The sequence below is a fragment of the Hippocampus guttulatus genome, chromosome 1 (assembly GCF_054856545.1).
Source record: "Hippocampus guttulatus isolate MCC_2025c chromosome 1, RoL_Hgut_1.0, whole genome shotgun sequence".
In the NCBI taxonomy this organism is placed as follows: Eukaryota; Metazoa; Chordata; class Actinopteri; order Syngnathiformes; family Syngnathidae; genus Hippocampus; species Hippocampus guttulatus.
The window spans coordinates 23,468,910-23,487,883 of NC_141261.1; the positions used below are offsets into that span (position 1 = coordinate 23,468,910).

At 46.5% G+C, this 18,974-nt stretch overlaps 1 protein-coding gene across 1 annotated transcript; it reads left to right on the top strand.

The window, feature by feature from the left end:
• Nucleotides 1-216: 216 nt before the first annotated feature.
• Nucleotides 217-14,393, top strand: LOC147211047 (major facilitator superfamily domain-containing protein 6-A-like). The gene is made up of 7 exons (XM_086120889.1): nucleotides 217-445; nucleotides 1,572-3,012; nucleotides 5,108-5,205; nucleotides 5,452-5,613; nucleotides 9,995-10,093; nucleotides 10,392-10,690; nucleotides 13,835-14,393. Exons 2-7 carry the CDS (start codon nucleotides 1,574-1,576, stop codon nucleotides 13,994-13,996), a joined length of 2,259 nt encoding a protein of 752 aa, XP_085977015.1. The 5' UTR covers nucleotides 217-445; nucleotides 1,572-1,573; the 3' UTR covers nucleotides 13,997-14,393.
• The last annotated feature ends 4,581 nt before the right edge of the window (nucleotides 14,394-18,974 follow it).

The following is an 18,974-nucleotide window of genomic DNA, read 5'->3' on the forward strand; positions in this document are numbered from 1 at the left end:
CAGGTAAAATGTCGTGTATGCAAAAACATAATAATAATAATACTAGTCATAATACAGAATTAGACTTCATACATATTTTAAAATGCAATGATAAGTCAGCATTACTTCTTTATGTGAAAGCAGTTCAAACGTAGTGTAACAAAGTTTCTTATTTTGAAATCTAATTCCGGAAATGCGTTTCATCCACCATGGGTGATCTGACGCTGATGTTGGTGCGGGACAGGTGGGAACTCCGGTTCGACGAGCTCACGCGAAAAAGACAAACGAGCCGGCGACAAATAGATACTCGTACTTAATTTATACAGTACGGCGACTTGGATTGGATTAAAGCGGTAAACGCAGAAATTCTACAGCATTTCGTTAGTGAAATGTCTTACCAGAGAGCGAAAACCTCAAAGAGAAAGTGCAAATAGTTTGACGTGAATGGGATCGGTGACCTAAGCAGGTAAGCGGTTGACATGTCATTTGTCACCCATTTGCATTTGCCAGGAAATTGCCTCTCTCACACAATATTTTTCGCTGCTAAAATCCGTTTCTTTGATGTATCAAATGTGGCACAACTGTCCAAATATCTCATCGTTTTGGTTGATGTACACTTGTATCGTACAGGGGTTGTGTAGGAAAGGAAAAAAGCACTTCCGCAACAGAGCGAGTGAGGGATAAATTCCATATTGCGGCGCACGGGCATCTCGGTGCCTTTCAAGAGGCTCCGGCTTGCTGCGTTTACATGGCTTGTGTTGGGAATTCTTCACAAATGTTTAACCTCATGTCGATAGTTTTATATAATCATCTAAAAAGTCATATATGTGTTAACAAAATGAATGACTCATCCTACAACCAAAATATGTTTTTATTTTAACACCTGCATTTTGCCCTCATTACAAACAGTAACCTTTTGTAACATAACAAAAAAAAACTTGAAAATGAACTAATAATTTTGACTGCTTAACTACATTCTTGTCTTATCAGTGTTTTTACTGCCAGAACTACACTTAAAAATAAATAAATGTACAATAGATTTTACTGTTATCATTGCAAATGCTTTTGTAATCAAAATGTTTATATTATATACAGTATATATATTTATTTTTACATTACTTTAAATGGATTTTAAATGTCTTTTCGATGAATCGTTACATCCCTAATAGCCATGCATTTACCACTTGCAGCAGTGTGAGTATCATTAGTGCATTCGTTTTAGCTGTTTTGCATGCAGTAAGTTCTGTTGGCCACTTACCACAAGATTAGTTCAGTTTTCGCCTCTTCCCAATGCTTTTTGGGAGTGTTCTCGATTTGTACTTGTGCATTTATCTCATTAAGGAAAGGCTGAGAGTGTGTCTGACTGTTGCTCTCCTTGTTTCCACTTCACTAAAGTACTTGAAGTTTATGCAAAAGTCACAATTTCGCCACTAAACAGGTAAAAACAAAAAGTTGACCAAGTGAGGGCTTTTAAATGTAAAAACTTTGCAAACGTTTGTGCACTCAATTTAGTCAAGGGATGATAGTATTTTGGATTAGAAAATTGCTTTGGAATTTCAAGGTCCGAATATTTGCATCTCATAATTGTCCAGATATGCCATCTGATGACAAGGTTGCCATCCTGACCGACGACGATGAGGAGGAGTCACAGGACAAGTCGGTGCCAGAGGGAGCCTTCAACAAACTGTCATTGCAGCAGACAAGTGTTCCTGCTCCTATTTCCATCGACTCCTCAGCCGAGCTGCCTGTGAACTCACAATCCAGGCCGTCCAGCTCCTTGAACTGCTGTCAGAGGATGTTGCACCGCATCAACATTCAGCTCCTCATCTCGAAAATCTTCTATTTCTTCTTCTATGCCGCCTATGGCTCCCTGCACCCACTGCTTGCGGTCTACTATAAGCAGCTGGGCATGTCAGCCAGTCGCAGCGGCTTGCTGGTGGGCATCCGCTACTTCATCGAGTTCTGCAGCGCGCCATTCTGGGGCCTTGTGGCCGACCGCTTCAAGAAGGGGAAGGCGGTGCTGCTGTTCTCGGTTTCCTGCTGGCTGGTGTTCAACTGCGGCATCGGCTTTGTGAAGCCAGCCGACATGAGATGTGTGGAGGAGGGTGTCGACGTGACCACGCGGCCGCCGGTAACCAGTGCTCTCCCGCCCGGAAATGTCACAAAGGAGAGTAACTCCAGCGACCGCATTCGCCGCAGCCTCATTGACCTCCACTGGCTCACTAAGTTCCCAGTGCCCAGAACCAAGCGAAGCATCAACGATACAACCCCCGATATCAACGCCACCACTACAACTATCACGCCTGTTCCGACAATCAGTCCCAAGGAGCACCACATCATCTACGACAACGCCCAAGTGGAGAACATCTTCCTCATTATTTTACTGCTCATCATCGTGGGCGAATTCTTCAGCGCTCCGGCCGTCACCATTGTCGACACGGTCACATTGCAGTACCTCGGCAAGGCCCGCGATCGCTACGGCCTGCAGAGGATGTGGGGCTCTCTGGGCTGGGGGCTGGCCATGCTGCTGGTGGGCATCTGGATCGACCACACGCACATCAGCGGCATAGTCAATGGCCTTGGCTGCATCGTGCCCGACTTTCGCAACTATCAGATCGCCTTCATCGTCTTCGGTGTGCTTATGGCTGCGGCCTTTGTTGTAGCCACTCAGTTCCACTTTGAAACGGGTGGTGAATATCGGCAGGAGGTTCCAGAGGGTATCGCTGAAGAGACAGACAGCCCACGGGCGCCATCTAATTTGAACCCGACCGACAATAGCACCGTTGTCGATCAGGAATTCCACTACAGCGACCTTCTGAAGCTGCTGTGCAGCGTGCGCTACAGCTCGGTTCTGTTTGTTGCCTGGTTCATGGGCTTCGGCTACGGCTTTGTCTTCAGCTTCCTGTACTGGCACCTGGAGGATCTTCATGGCACTTACACGCTCTTTGGCATCTGCTCTGTCCTGAGTCACGTCTCGGAGCTCGGCGCCTACTTCACCAGCCACAAGTTCATTGAGCTGGTGGGACATATCAGGTGAGATCTTGAGCGTGCACATGCACAACATTTTCATTTACCGGCACATGAATTTCATGGCTGTATAGACGAGAGATCCCACTCGTCCCACTCAAGGCCCTGCTGTCAGACGCCCCCCAATCAAACATTAAAGCACAAACTGCGGACAGAGCTCGAAAATGTGACCAGTATGCTCGCAAATGCTCCTAATTTTTTCAATGTGTGCTCGTAAAAACTTCATCCTGTCGCACAGCACGAGTGTTCTGCCCACAGTAAAGGTTTCGGGCCATTTCATGAATAGTAATTGTGTTTAGAATATTCATTTAGTTATCGCGGTGCATTGTGGGTAGCAGACGCCGTGTTTCATTAGACGAGTCGTTACAGAAAGCCTGACCGTGGTCGTTGCAACTGGTCCACCTGAGTCATATTGTTCCTTCGTTTCACCTTTGAAAGCAATGGCTTTTCACTCTACATTTCATTGAGCTGATGTCACAGTTGTTCAGTGTACGCCGTCAGACCGCAATAAAGGAGCAAAACGCTCAGTTTCCTGGCTCATGAATTTGGCTTGCTGTTCACCTGCGTTAACATACCTGGAGTATCTAACACGTAGCGATAACAGTACAACGAGTGCATGATTTAAAGCTCCTCCCGGTACATATCATCGGAGGCACTCCAACGTTGTCTGTCACACTGCACACATAAGGTGGAGTGTACATCAGGTTAAAACCTTCCTTCGTACATTACATAAATATCTGGATGTGTATGGCCATCTAATTTAACTCGCACTTTTGTATCTATGTATATACTGTATATATCTATATACTGTATATATCCATGTGTATGTAAAATTTAAGATAAGATATCCTTTATTTGTCCCGCAATGGGGAAATTACAAAGTGTGTGTGTGCGTACGTGCGTGTGTGCGTGATTTCTTGGAAGTAGTATTTTCAATGTTCTGTGAAGTGCTTTGTTACAGCTGCAGCAGTTGTGAAAGCGCTTTATAAATTAGGCTGTACTGTACTGTATATATTCAATTCTGAAAAAGCTGGTCACACCAGTGCTACCTGTCCAAAAGTGAGTGTAAAGTCCTCCTGCCCCAAAGATTTACATGACTTATTTTCCCACTTGGACGAATGACACTACAGTTGCAAGCACCACCCCATGTAGACTAGCTAACAGGTTTGCCAGTTAACAGCCAACCACTTTGACACCTTCGTTCCTTGACACCAATGTCACTCACTATGCCAGCCCCCCCCTTTTTTTTTTTAAAGCCATATATACTTTGCTTCTTACATGCATGTTATTGTATTTAATAATGCAAAATCATTATTTATCTGATTACTCGACCAACTGGTGGGAGAATCGGTGGATTGCGAAAATATCAATCAAATATAGGGGCAATTGTGTACATGGCATGGCGTGATTTTACATTATTTTCACAGTTAACCACAATTAAGAAGTAGTCCATGACAAAATTAATTTTACTCCCCTGCGAACTATTAAATGTCATTCAATAAAAAAAGTGCCCATCCATCAAATTTGTTAAAATAAATTAAGTTCCTATTTTTGTTAAATGCAACTTTGAATCCCACAATTTCAGTTTCATAATTGCGAGAAGCAAAGGTGTTGAACACCCATCGTTTGGAGCGTTGTCCGTTTTGTGCTCAAGGGCACCTTGACTAGGATCTCAACAACATCCAAAATCTGTCCATCTTTCACTGATGTGATGGTGAAACCACAATCCGCTGCAACATTTTGGAGCATGTGTTAGATGTCCTTCTTCCAGGCCTTCTCATTCTGTGTGGATGCCATTAAAGCAAAATGACACAACCGTAATCTTTACGAGACGACACAAATAACTAAGTTGAAGCAGTGCAATGACATGGTGCTGCCGTTTAAAAGGTCGTACCGAGCTGTCATTTGAATGTGCGTGTCTGCAAACAATTTGTGTGTGTTCTGAGCAAACGTCTCCTGATGGATTTGTGGTCGAAGCCTTCGAAAGTAATTAACTTTAGGGCGTGTGTCGATTGCTTTGTTCATGTAGGACAGCGTTGACTGTCATCAACATAAAGACGTTACAAAAACGTTGAAACTGCCAACGTGTTTTCGCCCTCAGGGTGCTGTACATTGGGCTGGGCTGCAACACTGCACGCTACCTCTACATCTCGTACCTACAGAATGCCTGGACCGTGCTGCCAGTGGAGGTCCTTCAAGGTAACATCACGCGCATCAATGTTTTGGGGCACAGATGTCGAACTCACCCGCCACATCATTTTATGTGGCCTGTCATGCAAATAATCTGCATCTACTACTCCTATTCTGAATTCTCTTGTAATAAAACATGTATTCCAAACTTTTTTAAAAAATATAGTTAAAAGAAGTGACTGTTTTTTGTTTGTTTCACAGGCGAAGAAGTAAGTGTATGTTTTGGATGTCATGTCACCTGTGGTTGCGTTGCAGGTGTAACCCACGCCTCTGTTTGGGCCGCTTGCATTTCCTACTTGAGCGCCGCTGTGCCGCCAGCTCTCAGGACGTCCGCCCAGGGCATCCTGCAGGGTCTTCACCTCGGGCTGGGCCGCGGCTGCGGCGCCATGGTGGGGGGGCTCCTGGTCGGATATTTTGGTACGATGTCCTCATTCATTTGTGATTCATTCCTGCGTGTGAATCTTAAATGATATCCCTGATGTAGATCGTCCTCACTTTGAAGGAAATATTGTTTTGATAAATGTCATTTATTTTCACTGCTAAGTGCTTGCCTCCATGTGGATGTTTCACAGTGTGCAGTTGTCTCAGCAAAAGACAATAGAGGTTTACAGTGTGCGCCGTCTGTGATATGGTTACAAAAATGTTTGATACGTGTCTTTAAAGTTATGCGGTGGTCGGCAGCTCTTAAATTTAAAGTGATCTCATAACAAGTAGGCTCCAAGGTGGGGAATCTCCAACGGAATTTAAATTGGGAATTTGAAATTCTCAAAACTATATTTAGAGTCAACTTTCCACTGGAATTAACCCAAAATGGAGTTTATTTTTCCCCTCTGTGAGTCGTCACCTTACCGTGGTGGAGGGGTTTGTGTGTCCCAATGATGCTAGGAGATAAGTTGTCTGGGGCTTTATGCCCCTGGCAGGGTCACCCATGGCAAACAGGTTCTAGGTGAGGGGCCAGACAAAGCACGGCTCAAAGACCCTTATGATGAGAAAAATATATGGACCAAGGTTTCCCTTGCCCGGACGCGGGTCACCGGGGCCCCCCACTGGAGCCAGGCCTGGAGGTGGGGCTCGTTGGCAAGCGCCTGGTGGCTGGGCCTACACCCATGGAACCCGGCCGGGCACAGCCCGAAGAGGCAACGTGGGTCCCCCTTCCCATGGGCTCACCACCCATGAGAGGGGCCAAAGGGGTCGGGTGCAATGTGAGCTGGGCGGCAGCCAAAGGCGGGGACCCTGGCGGTCCGATCCTCGGCTGCAGAAGCTAGCTCTTGGGACATGGAATGTCACCTCTCTGGCAGGGAAGGAGCCCGAGCTGGTGTGTGAGGCAGAGAATTTCCGACTGGATATAGTCGGACTTGCCTCCACACACAGCCTGGGTTCTGGTACCAGTTCTCTCGAGAGGGGTTGGACTCTCTTCCACTCTGGAGTTGCTCACGGTTAGAGGCGCAGAGCAGGTGTGGGCATACTCATTGCCCCCCGGCTCAGTGCCTGTACATTGGGGTTCACACCGGTAGACGAGAGGGTTGCCTTCACCCAGCCTTCGGGTGGGTGGACGGGTCCTGACTGTTGTTTGTGCATATGCACCAAACAGCAGCTCAGCATACCCACCCTTTTTGGAGTCCTTGGAGGGTGTGCTGGAGAGTACTCCTGCTGGGGACTCCCTTGTTCTGCTGGGGGACTTCAATGCTCACGTGGGCAATGACAGTGAGACCTGGAGGGGCGTGATTGGGAGGAACGGCCCCCCCGATCAGAACTCGAGTGGTGTTTTGTTATTGGACTTCTGTGCTCGTCACGGACTGTCCATAACGAACACCTTGTTCAAACATAAGGGTGTCCATATGTGCACTTGGCACCAGGACACCCTGGGCCGTAGTTCGATGATCGACCTTGTGGTTGTATCATCGGATTTGCGGCCGCATGTTTTGGACACTCGGGTGAAGAGAGGGGCGGAGCTGTCAACTGATCACCACCTGGTGGTGAGTAGGCTCCGATGGTGGGGGAAGATGCCGGTCCGTCCTGGCAGACCCAAACGTATTGTGAGGGTTTGTTGGGAGCGTCTGGCGGAATCCCCTGTCAGAGGGAGTTTCAACTCCCACCTCCGACAGAGCTTTTCCCATGTTCCGGGGGAGGCGGGGGACATTGAGCCCGAGTGGACCATGTTCTGTGCCTCTATTGTTGAGGCGGCCAATCTGAGTTGTGGCCGTAAGGTGGTTGGTGCCTGTCGTGGCGGCAACCCCCGTACTCGCTGGTGGACACCAGCAATAAGGGATGCCGTCAAGCTGAAGAAGGAGTCCTATCGAGCCTTTATGGCCTGTGGGACCCCAGAGGCAGCTGACGGGTATCGACTGGGCAAGCGGAACGCAGCTCCGGTGGTCGCTGAGGCAAAAACCCGAGCGTGGGAAGAGTTCGGTGAGGCCATGGAAGCCGACTTCCGGACGGCTTCGAGGAAATTCTGGTCCACCATCCGACGTCTCAGGAGGGGGGAAGCAGTGCACCACTAACACTGTGTACAGTGGGGATGGGGCGCTGCTGACTTCGACTCGGGACGTTGTGAATCGGTGGGCAGAGTACTTCGAAGACCTCCTCAACTCCACCAACACGCCTTCCTTGGAGGAAGCAGAGCCTGGGGACTCTGAGATGGGCTCTCCTATCTCTGTGGTTGAAGTCACCGATGTGGTTAAAAAGCTCCTCGGTGGCAAGGCCCCGGGGGTGGATGAGATCCGCCCGGAGTTCCTCAAGGCTCTGGATGTTGTGGGGCTGTCCTGGTTGACACGCCTCTGCAACATCGCGTGGTCAACAGGGAGAGTGCCTCTGGATTGGCAGACCGGGGTGGTAGTCCCTCTTTTTAAAAAGGGGGACCGGAGGGTGTGTTCCAACTACAGAGGGATCACACTCCTCAGCCTCCCTGGTAAGGTCTATTCAGGGGTGCTGGAGAGGAGGGTCCGTCAGGAAGTCGAGCCTCAGATTGAGGAGGAACAGTGTGGTTTTCGTCCCGGCCGTGGAACAGTGGACCAGCTCTACACCCTTAGCAGGGTCCTCGAGGGTATGTGGGAATTCGCCCAACCAGTCTACATGTGTTTTGTGGACTTGGAGAAGGCGTTTGACCGTGTCCCTCGGGGAGTTCTGTGGGGGGTGCTTCGTGGGTATGGGGTACCGAACCCCCTGATACGGGCTGTTCGGTCACTATACCACCGATGTCAGAGTTTGGTTCGCATTGCCGGCAGTAAGTCGGAATCGTTTCCAGTGGGGGTAGGACTCCGCCAAGGCTGCCCTTTGTCGCCGATTCTGTTCATAACCTTTATGGACAGAATTTCTAGGCGCAGCCGAAGCGTTGAGGGGATCCGTTTTGGGGGCCTCAGTATTGCATCCCTGCTTTTTGCAGATGATGTGGTGCTGTTGGCTCCTTCAAACAGGGCTCTCCAACTCTCACTGGAGCATTTCGCAGCCGAGTGTGAAGCGGTTGGGATGAAGATCAGCACCTCCAAATCTGAAACCATGGTCCTCAGTCGGAAAAGGGTGGAGTGTCCCCTCCGGGTCGGGGAGGAGATCTTGCCCCAAGTGGAGGAGTTCAAGTATCTTGGGGTCTTGTTCACGAGTGGGGGCAGGAGGGAGCGGGAGATCGACAGGCGGATCGGTGCAGCGTCTGCTGTGATGCGGACGTTGTATCGGTCTGTCGTGGTGAAGAAGGAGCTGAGCCAAAGGGCGAAGCTCTCAATTTACCGGTCGATCTACGTTCCAACCCTCATCTATGGTCACGAGCTATGGGTCGTGACCGAAAGAACGAGATCCCGGTTACAAGCGGCCGAAATGAGTTTTCTCCGCAGGGTGTCTTGCGGGTGGCTCTCCCTTAGAGATAAGGTGAGAAGCTCGGTCATCCGGGAGGGGCTCAGGGTCGAGCCGCTTCTCCTCCACATCGAGAGGAGCCAGATGAGGTGGCTTGGGCATCTGATTCGGATGCCCCCTGAGCGCCTCCCTGGTGAGGTGTTCCGGGCATGTCCCACCGGGAGGAGACCCCGAGGAAGACCCAGGACACGCTGGAGAGACTATGTCACCCAGCTGGCCTGGGAACGTCTCGGGATCCCCCGGGGAGAGCTGGAAGAAGTAGCTAGGGAGAGGGAAGTCTGGGCTTCCCTGCTAAAGCTGTTGCCCCCGCGACCCGGCCCCGGATAAGCGGTAGATGATGGATGGATGGAGTTTATTTTAATGGAAAGGTATTCTACATAACATAATTGATTTTCATGTATTATATTTTGTATTTGTGTTTTGTCATAAGCAGTCATGAATGCAAAGTAGATGGCTCTTCTTGCCCACTTGAAAGGACGCTGCGGTACTCTAATTGTTCTGCTGCTTTAATGTCACTTCACTTGAGCGGCATCGTCTCCGAAGCTTGCACGTTACCCTGATTTTGCCTTCCTCCACAAATCAAAACACTAAATGATAGGTCATTACTGGGAAACAAAAAAGAAAACAAGTTGGGCAACTTTCAGGTCAAGGTATCACTACACTTGGATGACATCAGGTTGCCAGGATTATGCCAAAATAGAATTTCACCAAATATATTGAAGTTCCCTGTTCATTTCCAAGCTGTTTTGTAAATTCCTGGTTCATTGCGTTCCTTTCCCAAGAAAAGTTTCCAACTTGAAAAATTATTGGAAGTTTGCAATCCTTGAGACAAGATCACTACAGTTAGCGTGCACCCACACCGATTCATACATAGTTAAAAGTCCTGGAGCAGTGCATTGTCATGTGTGACAACACGACGAAGCAAAACTAATGTCAGTGCTTTCAATTTTTGCAGGCGCTGCAGCGTCATTCCGGGGGATTGGCATGGCTTCCCTGATCATCCTCCTCATCTTCGTCCTCATCCAGTGTCTGACAGGCCAAACGGAAGGAAACGGTGGGTAACCTGCTTTGCAAACCCTTAGGCATTGCCAGGCCCCATGTGGGTTCTACTTAGCTTTGGAATTATCATCGTCGTTAGTTTTCATTACGTTTTGACTTTTGGGTTTTATATTTTCTGTGATTAGTTGTGGTTTTCAGAGCAGGTTCATTACAATGTATTAATTTAATTTTATTTTTTAACAGTTTGTTTCAGTTGTAGTTTGCAGGGGTTTTTTTTGTTTGTTTGTTTTACATTGTGTTTATTTCTTGTATGCAACCTTTTGCCTTTTCTTCTCTCTACTTTGTTTCACTAGAGGCCAAAATGCTGGCAGAGAACATTCCAGTCCCCTCCAGCCCTGTTCCCATTGCCACCATTGACTTGGTCGAGAACCAAAGCAGGGACCAAGGAGGGAACCCCACCCTCCACCAGCAGGTCGCGCCTCTTCCTGTGAAGAAGACCAAGTACCAAGAAGAGCAGGAGGACATCGCCCGGCCGGCCTGGGTGCTCTCGGGTGCCCCCTGGGTCACCATTGCCTTTGCTATTGTCCAGATCAAAGAAATGGTGAAGATGGCAAAGAGTGGACAGTCGCCACGTGAGACTCAGCACCTACAGGTGAGCCGTGTCACTTTGGCAATTCGTATCAATTCTTATTAAGTCTTTTTAGTGTCTGAGGGGAAAACCTTTCACTTTATTAGGTTCTGTTTTGTTTCATAGGCCAGTATTTCCAAGTGACAGAACACAAGTGACTAACGTTGACCTAAACTGAAAATCTTGACAAAAACTCACCAGATACAGCTCAAAAGATTTCATTTAAATTTGATTTCCTTCTAAAATAATAATGCAACACAATCTGTCCTCTGTCCTCTATGATCATAGTAGTTGCAAGAGCCATGTTTCTAATTTGGCATTTTTTAATTAAGCACTTCTTTAATTCTATGGTAATGATTCGGGCACGATTTGCAAAATCCATCCATTATCTGAACCGCTTTGATTTTGGTATATATACATAACTGGATCTGTGCCCCTTCTCATAACTCCCACTTTCCGGCCCTGGATCCATCCCAGTAATCGGATATGTTTGTCCCAGGTGTTGCTGCACCAAACACTTTTCGACTGCATCCAATATGAGAATGTTCGTATGCATTCCCGATCCATATTTCTCACTTTAAGACATCCCATTGGCGCTGTAAAGACAATTTTGCTCATCAATGTCTTAAAAAAATAAAAATAAAAATAAAAATCCCCAACTCCAGCTCTCAATGAGCCTTCTTTATTTTACGTTTGTTGGAGTGAGTCAGTTTGCTTACTTAGCTGGGTGTAAAAAGGCGAGGTGGGTCACGCCTCCAGGATCTCAGTTTCCAGCACATCTAACACACCTGTTGAAATGTTAATTATAGCCGGAGTTCCGTCTCCCTTTGAAGCAATTTACCTTCTGTCACATTTATGTTCAATGTTCTGGAAAGCGCTTTCACAATGGCTGCAGCTGTTGTGAAATTGTATTCAACTGACGATTCTCATATTAAAAGTACAGCGGGAGAGAAGAAGGCTAAATTACTATTTAATTGCCACCCACCACTTTCGTGTGACATTATGTTGAAAATGCTGCGCGTCTTCAGATACGCACCCTTCATTCAGTTGATTTGCAAGTTAGCGTGTGCTGTGTATTGACAGAAAGTGTGGCCCAACCATAATTTCCTGTGCGATGATATCACTCTTACATTCTGTTTCCTTTTTTCACCGGTTGGTCCCTTTCGCTGCAGAGAGGTGAGAAATTTGTTTCCACAGTCATGTTTTTTGCATGGGTGGGGTCCTAGGCTGTGTTGTACATAAGGAGGCCTTCAGGGACACACCTCAGGACGACCTGTCACACATTAAACGCATTCATACTTGGTACTGACATGCTCACGCTCACGCACACGCACACGCGCGCGCACACACACACACACACACACATACACTGCAGAATTATTTTTTACTTACACTCACTTCTAAAATGATAAAAAACTGTCATCCTCTCACACATACAGAAATCTGCTCACTGAAATATATTATTGGAGTAAGGTATATGAGAGTGTTTCAGGTGTAAATGTGAGACTGTCACAAGAGTGTGAGAGCAATTTCCAGATTGTGTATGAAAGCTATAAAGTAGTGTGTAAGAGCATTTATGTTGTGTGCATGAGACCATTTCAGTAGAGTGTATGAGTGGGAAAAATCATTTTGATAGCCAGATTGTAGTGTGAGAGTGTTTCTGTTGTGTTTATGAAAGTGTTGCATTTTTTGTGTGAGAGCATTTCAGTCATGTGTGTGACAACTTTGTCAGTAGTGTGTTTCAGCACTATGTATTAGTCTTCCATTCATGCGTATGAGAGGATTATAGTGTGATTCTTGCGTGACAGCATTATAGTATTGTGTCTGAGAGTATTTCACTTGTGTGTTGTTTCACAGTAGTACTCCGTGAGTTAGTGATAGGATGAGCGACACTGGTGCGTCAGCACAGTGCCGAGAGCTCAAGAGTGAAAGCCCGTAGCAGTGCGTGTATTGCTTTAAGAAAGAATCACGTGATCAAAACAGGAACTGAATCGTTTGAATGTGCAGCGCCAAAGTGTGGTTATAAGGAAACAAACTGTATCAACATGTCGTGGGTTTGTTGGCTGGAGTTTTGCGAAATTATGGATCGTTCTAAGAAGTTTTCCCCAGTGTGGAATAATTTTGATCTTGGTAAATCTTTTTCTCCTTTGAGCATTGTTTACTGTTATATACTATATATACTATAATTTTTTATGGTGGCACATTGCACCCACTTTATCAGTTTCTCAAGTGACACAAACACAGTGTCAATACAGTGCTGACACAGTTTGTGAAGTGTGTCAATACACTCCTTGAGGTATCCTCATCCCATCACTACCGTGAGTGTTTTTAAATCATGTTTGAGAGCATTTCAGTTGTATATATGAGCTTGAGAGTGTTTCGGTAGTGTGCATGAGCATGGCTCTCAACTTTCTTTACAGAGCACGTTAAAAACAACCATCAGTGCTCCACATGCATTAAAATTCAGATATACAAAAACAAACGGTTACAACAAGACATTATTAATCTAAAAATGTACCTTAAGATGAGTTTTAAAAATAGACAGAAAGGGGCCTTGCCTAAGCAGGAGGTACTTTCAAAGAGAGGGACCAGCAATGGAAAAAGCTCGATTGCCTCTGAGGCTCTGCTTAGTCCTTTGCACCTCCAGTAGCATCTGATCAGCTGACCCGAGGCACTGGGCAGATGCATAGGGGTGGAGGCGTGTAAGGAAATAGCATGCTTCCTTAAGATCCAAGCAAAGGGCAGCAAATACATTTAAAACAGACATAACCCCAAAATTGAACCCTGTGGAACACCATACAACAGTGGTAGAGTTGTCGACAGAGCAACCAAACCACAACACACACAAAAGAAAAATTCTGGCAATTTGGCTCTCAACCACTTGAGAGCACTACTGCTAATGCTGCAAACAAGCCTAGAGTATACTGTGTGTCTTTTAGTCGCCTGTATGGAAGTGCTTCAGTGGTGTGTTGTGAGAGTATTTCAGTCACGTGTGCGAGAGGAAATTCTGCATCATGTCCCTGGCAGCCCGTCATCATCATTATGCATGCCCGTGATCGTGCATGAAGATATTTTTGTGCCACTAGTCTTCCTTGCATGACATCGACGTGAATGTTCAAGCACAAACAAGGGCGACGTGTGTAAGCTGTTTCTCGTCTTCACGACCAGGTTCCTAATGACGGAGCAGCGGCGGTGGAGGCAATACACAGAACCGCTGGTGATTGCGACATCGTACCCACAGCCGGACCGAGCCCCACCCCCACAGCACCAACAGACTCTAACAAAAAGCAGCAGACAGCGGATGAAAAAAACAACTTCAAATATCCGTAGTTGAACTTGCTGTCACTTTTAAGACTGTAAATCCTTCCGGTGATGACAAAGTGCCTCTTTCATAAGTTATACCATATGATGGTGATCTAATTTAAACATAACTGATGAGTTGAGTCTATTTTCAGGCTTTTCCAAGCTGGAGGAATTTGTTTTATGTGAAACCAGTTTTCACATCAACATTGCGGTTTGCTCACCTTGTCTTCCACATTCCCAGCAAAGCACTGTATTGCTTGAAACTGTATTTCAAACTATCCTATCATTGCAGTTATTTCAAATAGCTTGTATCATGTATTGGAGATGTGGTGACTGCAGTTTGGAAAAGAATCATGCCGTCAAGCGCTCAGCTCACTGAAAGTGACCATTTAAAATAAAATGCCAAATAATTTCCAATACTGCACATGTAGTGCTGAAGGCTTGTTCCATCTGTCTGATCTTGATCTTGCCTCGCTGAATGTGAAAATATTCCCTTCCCTCCGCAATGCCAAAATATTTACTTCCCTGCAGAATGTTTTTGAAGTTGTGTTGGTGACCACTTGGTGGCAGTAGCGCACTGGAAGGATCGCTGTTTTCAAGGCCCCGGTAGGTGCCTCTGGAAGGTTATTGAGGTCATGATACGCCTACAAATGATTGGCGCGCGCGCGCGCGCGTGTGTGTGTGTGTGTGAGTGGGAGGACAGTATTAAGCTTCCTCAAAAAGTAGACTATTGTTTAAAAAAAAAAAAAAAAAAGTAAGTAGTTGGTGTGTAATTTGTGTCCCCCCAAGATGCTGCTTTGCAACCAGAATTGAAGAATGCTTCCGCAGCAGAATAGGGGCTTTTCTAGACCCCTGGGGCCCTCAGACAGGAAGGCCCACAGAACCTCCTCCCCTGCCCCAAATAAAATAGTTTTTAACTAATTCACACTTGTTAATGTAGACCAATATCAGCCTTGTCTCCCAGGCCCCCTTCTAGCCAGCATCAGCATGTAAGTGGAGAATTTCACACACATTTTCGTTGTGGTGTCTAAAGCAGCACCTGTTGTGTGTGTCTGTGATAAGAGCCAATATCAGCCATCTCTTGAGGTCCCCAGCTTTGGGGCCCTGAGCTGCTACCTGGTTTGCCTTCCCTGTTGTGGCCTGTCTGGCCACAAGGGCAGCATTTGGGGCTCCACTTGTATTGTGGACATTTAGCTTGGTTGGCTTGGTCCCCAATGTGAAATCGATTTTTTTCCCATCTTTTTACCTTCGAAGTCCACAAACATTTCAAGAGGAATAGACACAGTAATCTTTTACACCGTAACCCGCACTAAACTAACTCCTATGTCTTGTCTATTGGTTTGTATTCATCGTTTGTTACCTACACCCGAGAAAATAAGGGAGAATAAATAAACTTACCGGTACATCACAAAAGAGGAGTTGTCATTTGGTTTCCAACCATCCTAGCAACGCGCTTTCTCGGCCCATCCTTTCCATATTTTGGCAATCAGGGAAATCTGTGGAGCTTCACGCATTTGCCCCGTCACATGTGGCATCCTACAACTATACATAATTGCCCATTTTCACGGTATTTGTTCAATAAATGATGAAAGATTCCCGAAAAGACATTGAATTCCACACCAGCAGGCGAAGAGCTGCAAGATGGCACCTGCAAAATGACGTAACTGCTTACAGCCAATCATCCACAGCGGTGACAAGTGCAAAATCTTAAATTGGCCAGACGGCTTTAAATACGAGAGGCCCGGTGTCGAGTGGTTCGCGCGTCTACCTCACGGTGCAGAAGTATCAGGTTCGATTACAGCTCTGGCCTTCCTGTGTGGAGTTTGCATGTTCTCCCTGTACCTGCGTGGGTTTTCTCCGGGTACTCCTTTTTCCTACCGCATTCCAAAAACATCCATGGCAGGTTGATTGAACACTCAAAATTGTCCCTAGGTGTGGTTGTTCGTCTCTGTGTGCCCTGTGATTGTCTGGCAACCGGTTCAGGTTGTCCCCCGCCTACTGCCCGAAGACGACTGGGATAGGCTCCAGCACCCCCCACGATCCCTGTAAGGATAAAGTGGATAGAAAAATGGATGGTTTTAAGTACTGCGCTGCATATATACTGTATCTGGATTGCACTGATTCCAGGTGGCCAAAGTATGCGCCATAAGCAGCAGCACAATGTTTGTTAAAATGAAACAAAAATTGCAAAACAAACTGTTTGATTTTTTTACATTCTATTTACTTGTGTCATTCCAGTATCTTTTTTATAAAGTGCAATACTATAGTGCCATTACAAGACATAGGAGTTGAATCAGTGCAGCTGCTGGTTTTACCGTTGTACCTGAATACGGAGTGTTTTGCCAGCTCTGACTGTTGAACAGAGTTAAAGGCTCAAACGTAGAAGCTTATGTGAAACATTGCTCACATTGGGAATGTGTGCGCATGTGTGCGTACACCATGCCAAGATGGCTCGTATGCCCCCCGCCGCCTCTGGAGATGTGATCTGTAATTAAAGGTGTTTGTGTATGGACCATTCGCCTTTGCCTGAAAGTCACAGACTGTGCGCTCATTGTGCTTGCAGTGATGTGGGTGGAGCTGCGTGTGGGTACTTGTATGCCAGGAAGTTGCAGAGGTTTGTTTCTAATTGAGTCAGGGACTTGTGCTGGCGAGGTGGGCGTGTGCGTGGAGGGAGGCGGCGGCGGCTCTAATCTCAGGATGCTGTTGCTGCTACTGCTGCTGCTGTTGTTGTTGCTGCCTGCACATCAAAACGTTCACATCAATAATCATGCCAGTGGCCGCATTGTTTCAACAGAGGCATTCTGTCATCTACCTCATTTTTGCCTGACAACTGCTGTGACTTCAGACACAGTAACACGCGATGTAAGCCAGGTGTGTACGAACTACGGTCAGTGGGGCAGTTGCAGCACGATTTTTTTTGGGGGGGGCGGGTAGCCCGTGACAAATAATAAAAGTAACCATTCACACGGCTACATATCGCACCACTGAGTCAAGGTGATTCTGTTACATACAGTGATACAGTAAAAACGTATTATATATTATATATTGGTTTTATCAAGTTACTGTCAAGAAATGAATGGCGAAGAATGTCAGTGAGCAAGTGAAACAGATCGTGGTAGTGGCAGAGTTGCATCCATTTGGATTTTTGAATAGAAGATAAAGATTAGGGGGAATCTCAACTGTTCAGTTAGTTTATGAGAAATGCCAACATGTTGGAAGTCGGCAAAGCTGAGGCACCTCACACTTTACTGTGTATGTACACTGTATCATATTAACAGAATATGAGTTTATAGTTTGTACATGAATAATCATTTGAAAGAAAACAAATTAAAACTGACTACGTCTAAAAGAACAGAACTCAAAATAGAATCACAACTAACGACTCTATGATGAAATACCCAAACCATGATACCCCTAGTGGGCAGCACTTTTATTTTCAATGTTTTTCTCTTGTTCATGTTTGTAGGAGACCTGTAAAAGATGAGTTTAGGTTGAGGAAATGTAATTTCAAATGAAAAGGACCAATTTATGTGTTGTTTTGTGTTATGTGTCCACCTGAGCCTATTGCAAGGTACATACTGGCAGTATTTGAAGTCTTGAAGTGTTGTGGCCTTGGTTACCCTCACAAGTGGCAGCCAGCGAAGATCGCCCAAGGCCATTATCGCCTGGCTTGCCTGCCCTGTTAGTGCCATCTCTGGGTGTGACGCATCTCTAGGCTGCTATGTATGTTCACCGTGGTCATTTGTACTTTACACTTTGAGTCAAGGCCGATTTTCACACTGCAGACGCCTATTGAAATTCACGCGCGCGCACACACACATGCACACACACACATTCTGCTGTCTCGGTGTCTATGTCATATAACCTCCGCCTGCATATGCTACGCCCACACACATCCTTGCCCAAAATGCCTGCACACAGTCAGTGTCCTCAAACATACACACACACGCACACACACACACATATCTACATCACTCCTCTGCAGACACTTCCCGCCTACTCAAGCACACACATGTTCAGTCAGACATAAGCCGCTCATACATCCCACACTCAACAGACACAAAGTAGGAGCCTTACACACACACACACACACACACACAAGAAATGTGCTTTGTAAAAAAGCTGCTACTATAAGACTAGATTTCTTTTCCCAGTGGCGTCCATGACGTCGATAAACTTGAGGAAGTGCATTGGCTCCAAATGAGGAGGGACATTTGTGCCTCTGGGTTGTCCCCCCTACCCCCACCCCCATTCTTCCATCTACCCTCACTCATCTCTCCTCCAAAGGGGGAAGTTGGATTAAAAAGGAGCTGCTGGAGTGCTGAGGATGTGGGCTGTCTGGGAGTGGTGAAGTGGAGCGGCGTGGGTGCTCTGACAGGACGAGGGGCTGACAAGCCCAGGCGTGGGCGTGTCATTGAAATGGCTTTCTCCTCCGGGGGAGCAAACAGAGAACGAAGAAGAAGAAAAAGGCAAAGGAGGAGGGAGCGGCGAGCTGCCGCACAAACGGAAAGTGAGATATGATGAGGCTGCCTGCCAAATGAGGCACATGCACTATCAGCAGGTGGGAGGGCGGACGCCAACAGACACAAATAAATTAAAAGTCTCGCCTCCGCTTGAAAATGATTGACAGGGCTTGAGGAGTGTGGAAACCTTGGAAGCTGCCTCCTTCCACGCTTTGCAAATTCCCACTAAATTCAACTTCCCTCTGTTTGAAACACTTCAGCGGAATATTCACGTCTGAACCAAATATCGACAAAGCAATGTAAAAAAAAAAAACTGAAAGAGAGAGCGTGAAAGTCAACCAAGGTTGAGGTCTTAAAGAGTGTGTTCAGCATTAAAACTGCGAGCAAGATTCAATATGTAGTCTCATTTCACTAGTCCCCCCTCCTTCTGACCAAAGCCACACCCATCACTAATTCACACAAAACACATATCCAACTTCAACAAAATTGCAGCACTAGCAATAATAATCTTGCATTAGCACTGTAAAAAAGCCAACTTTAGC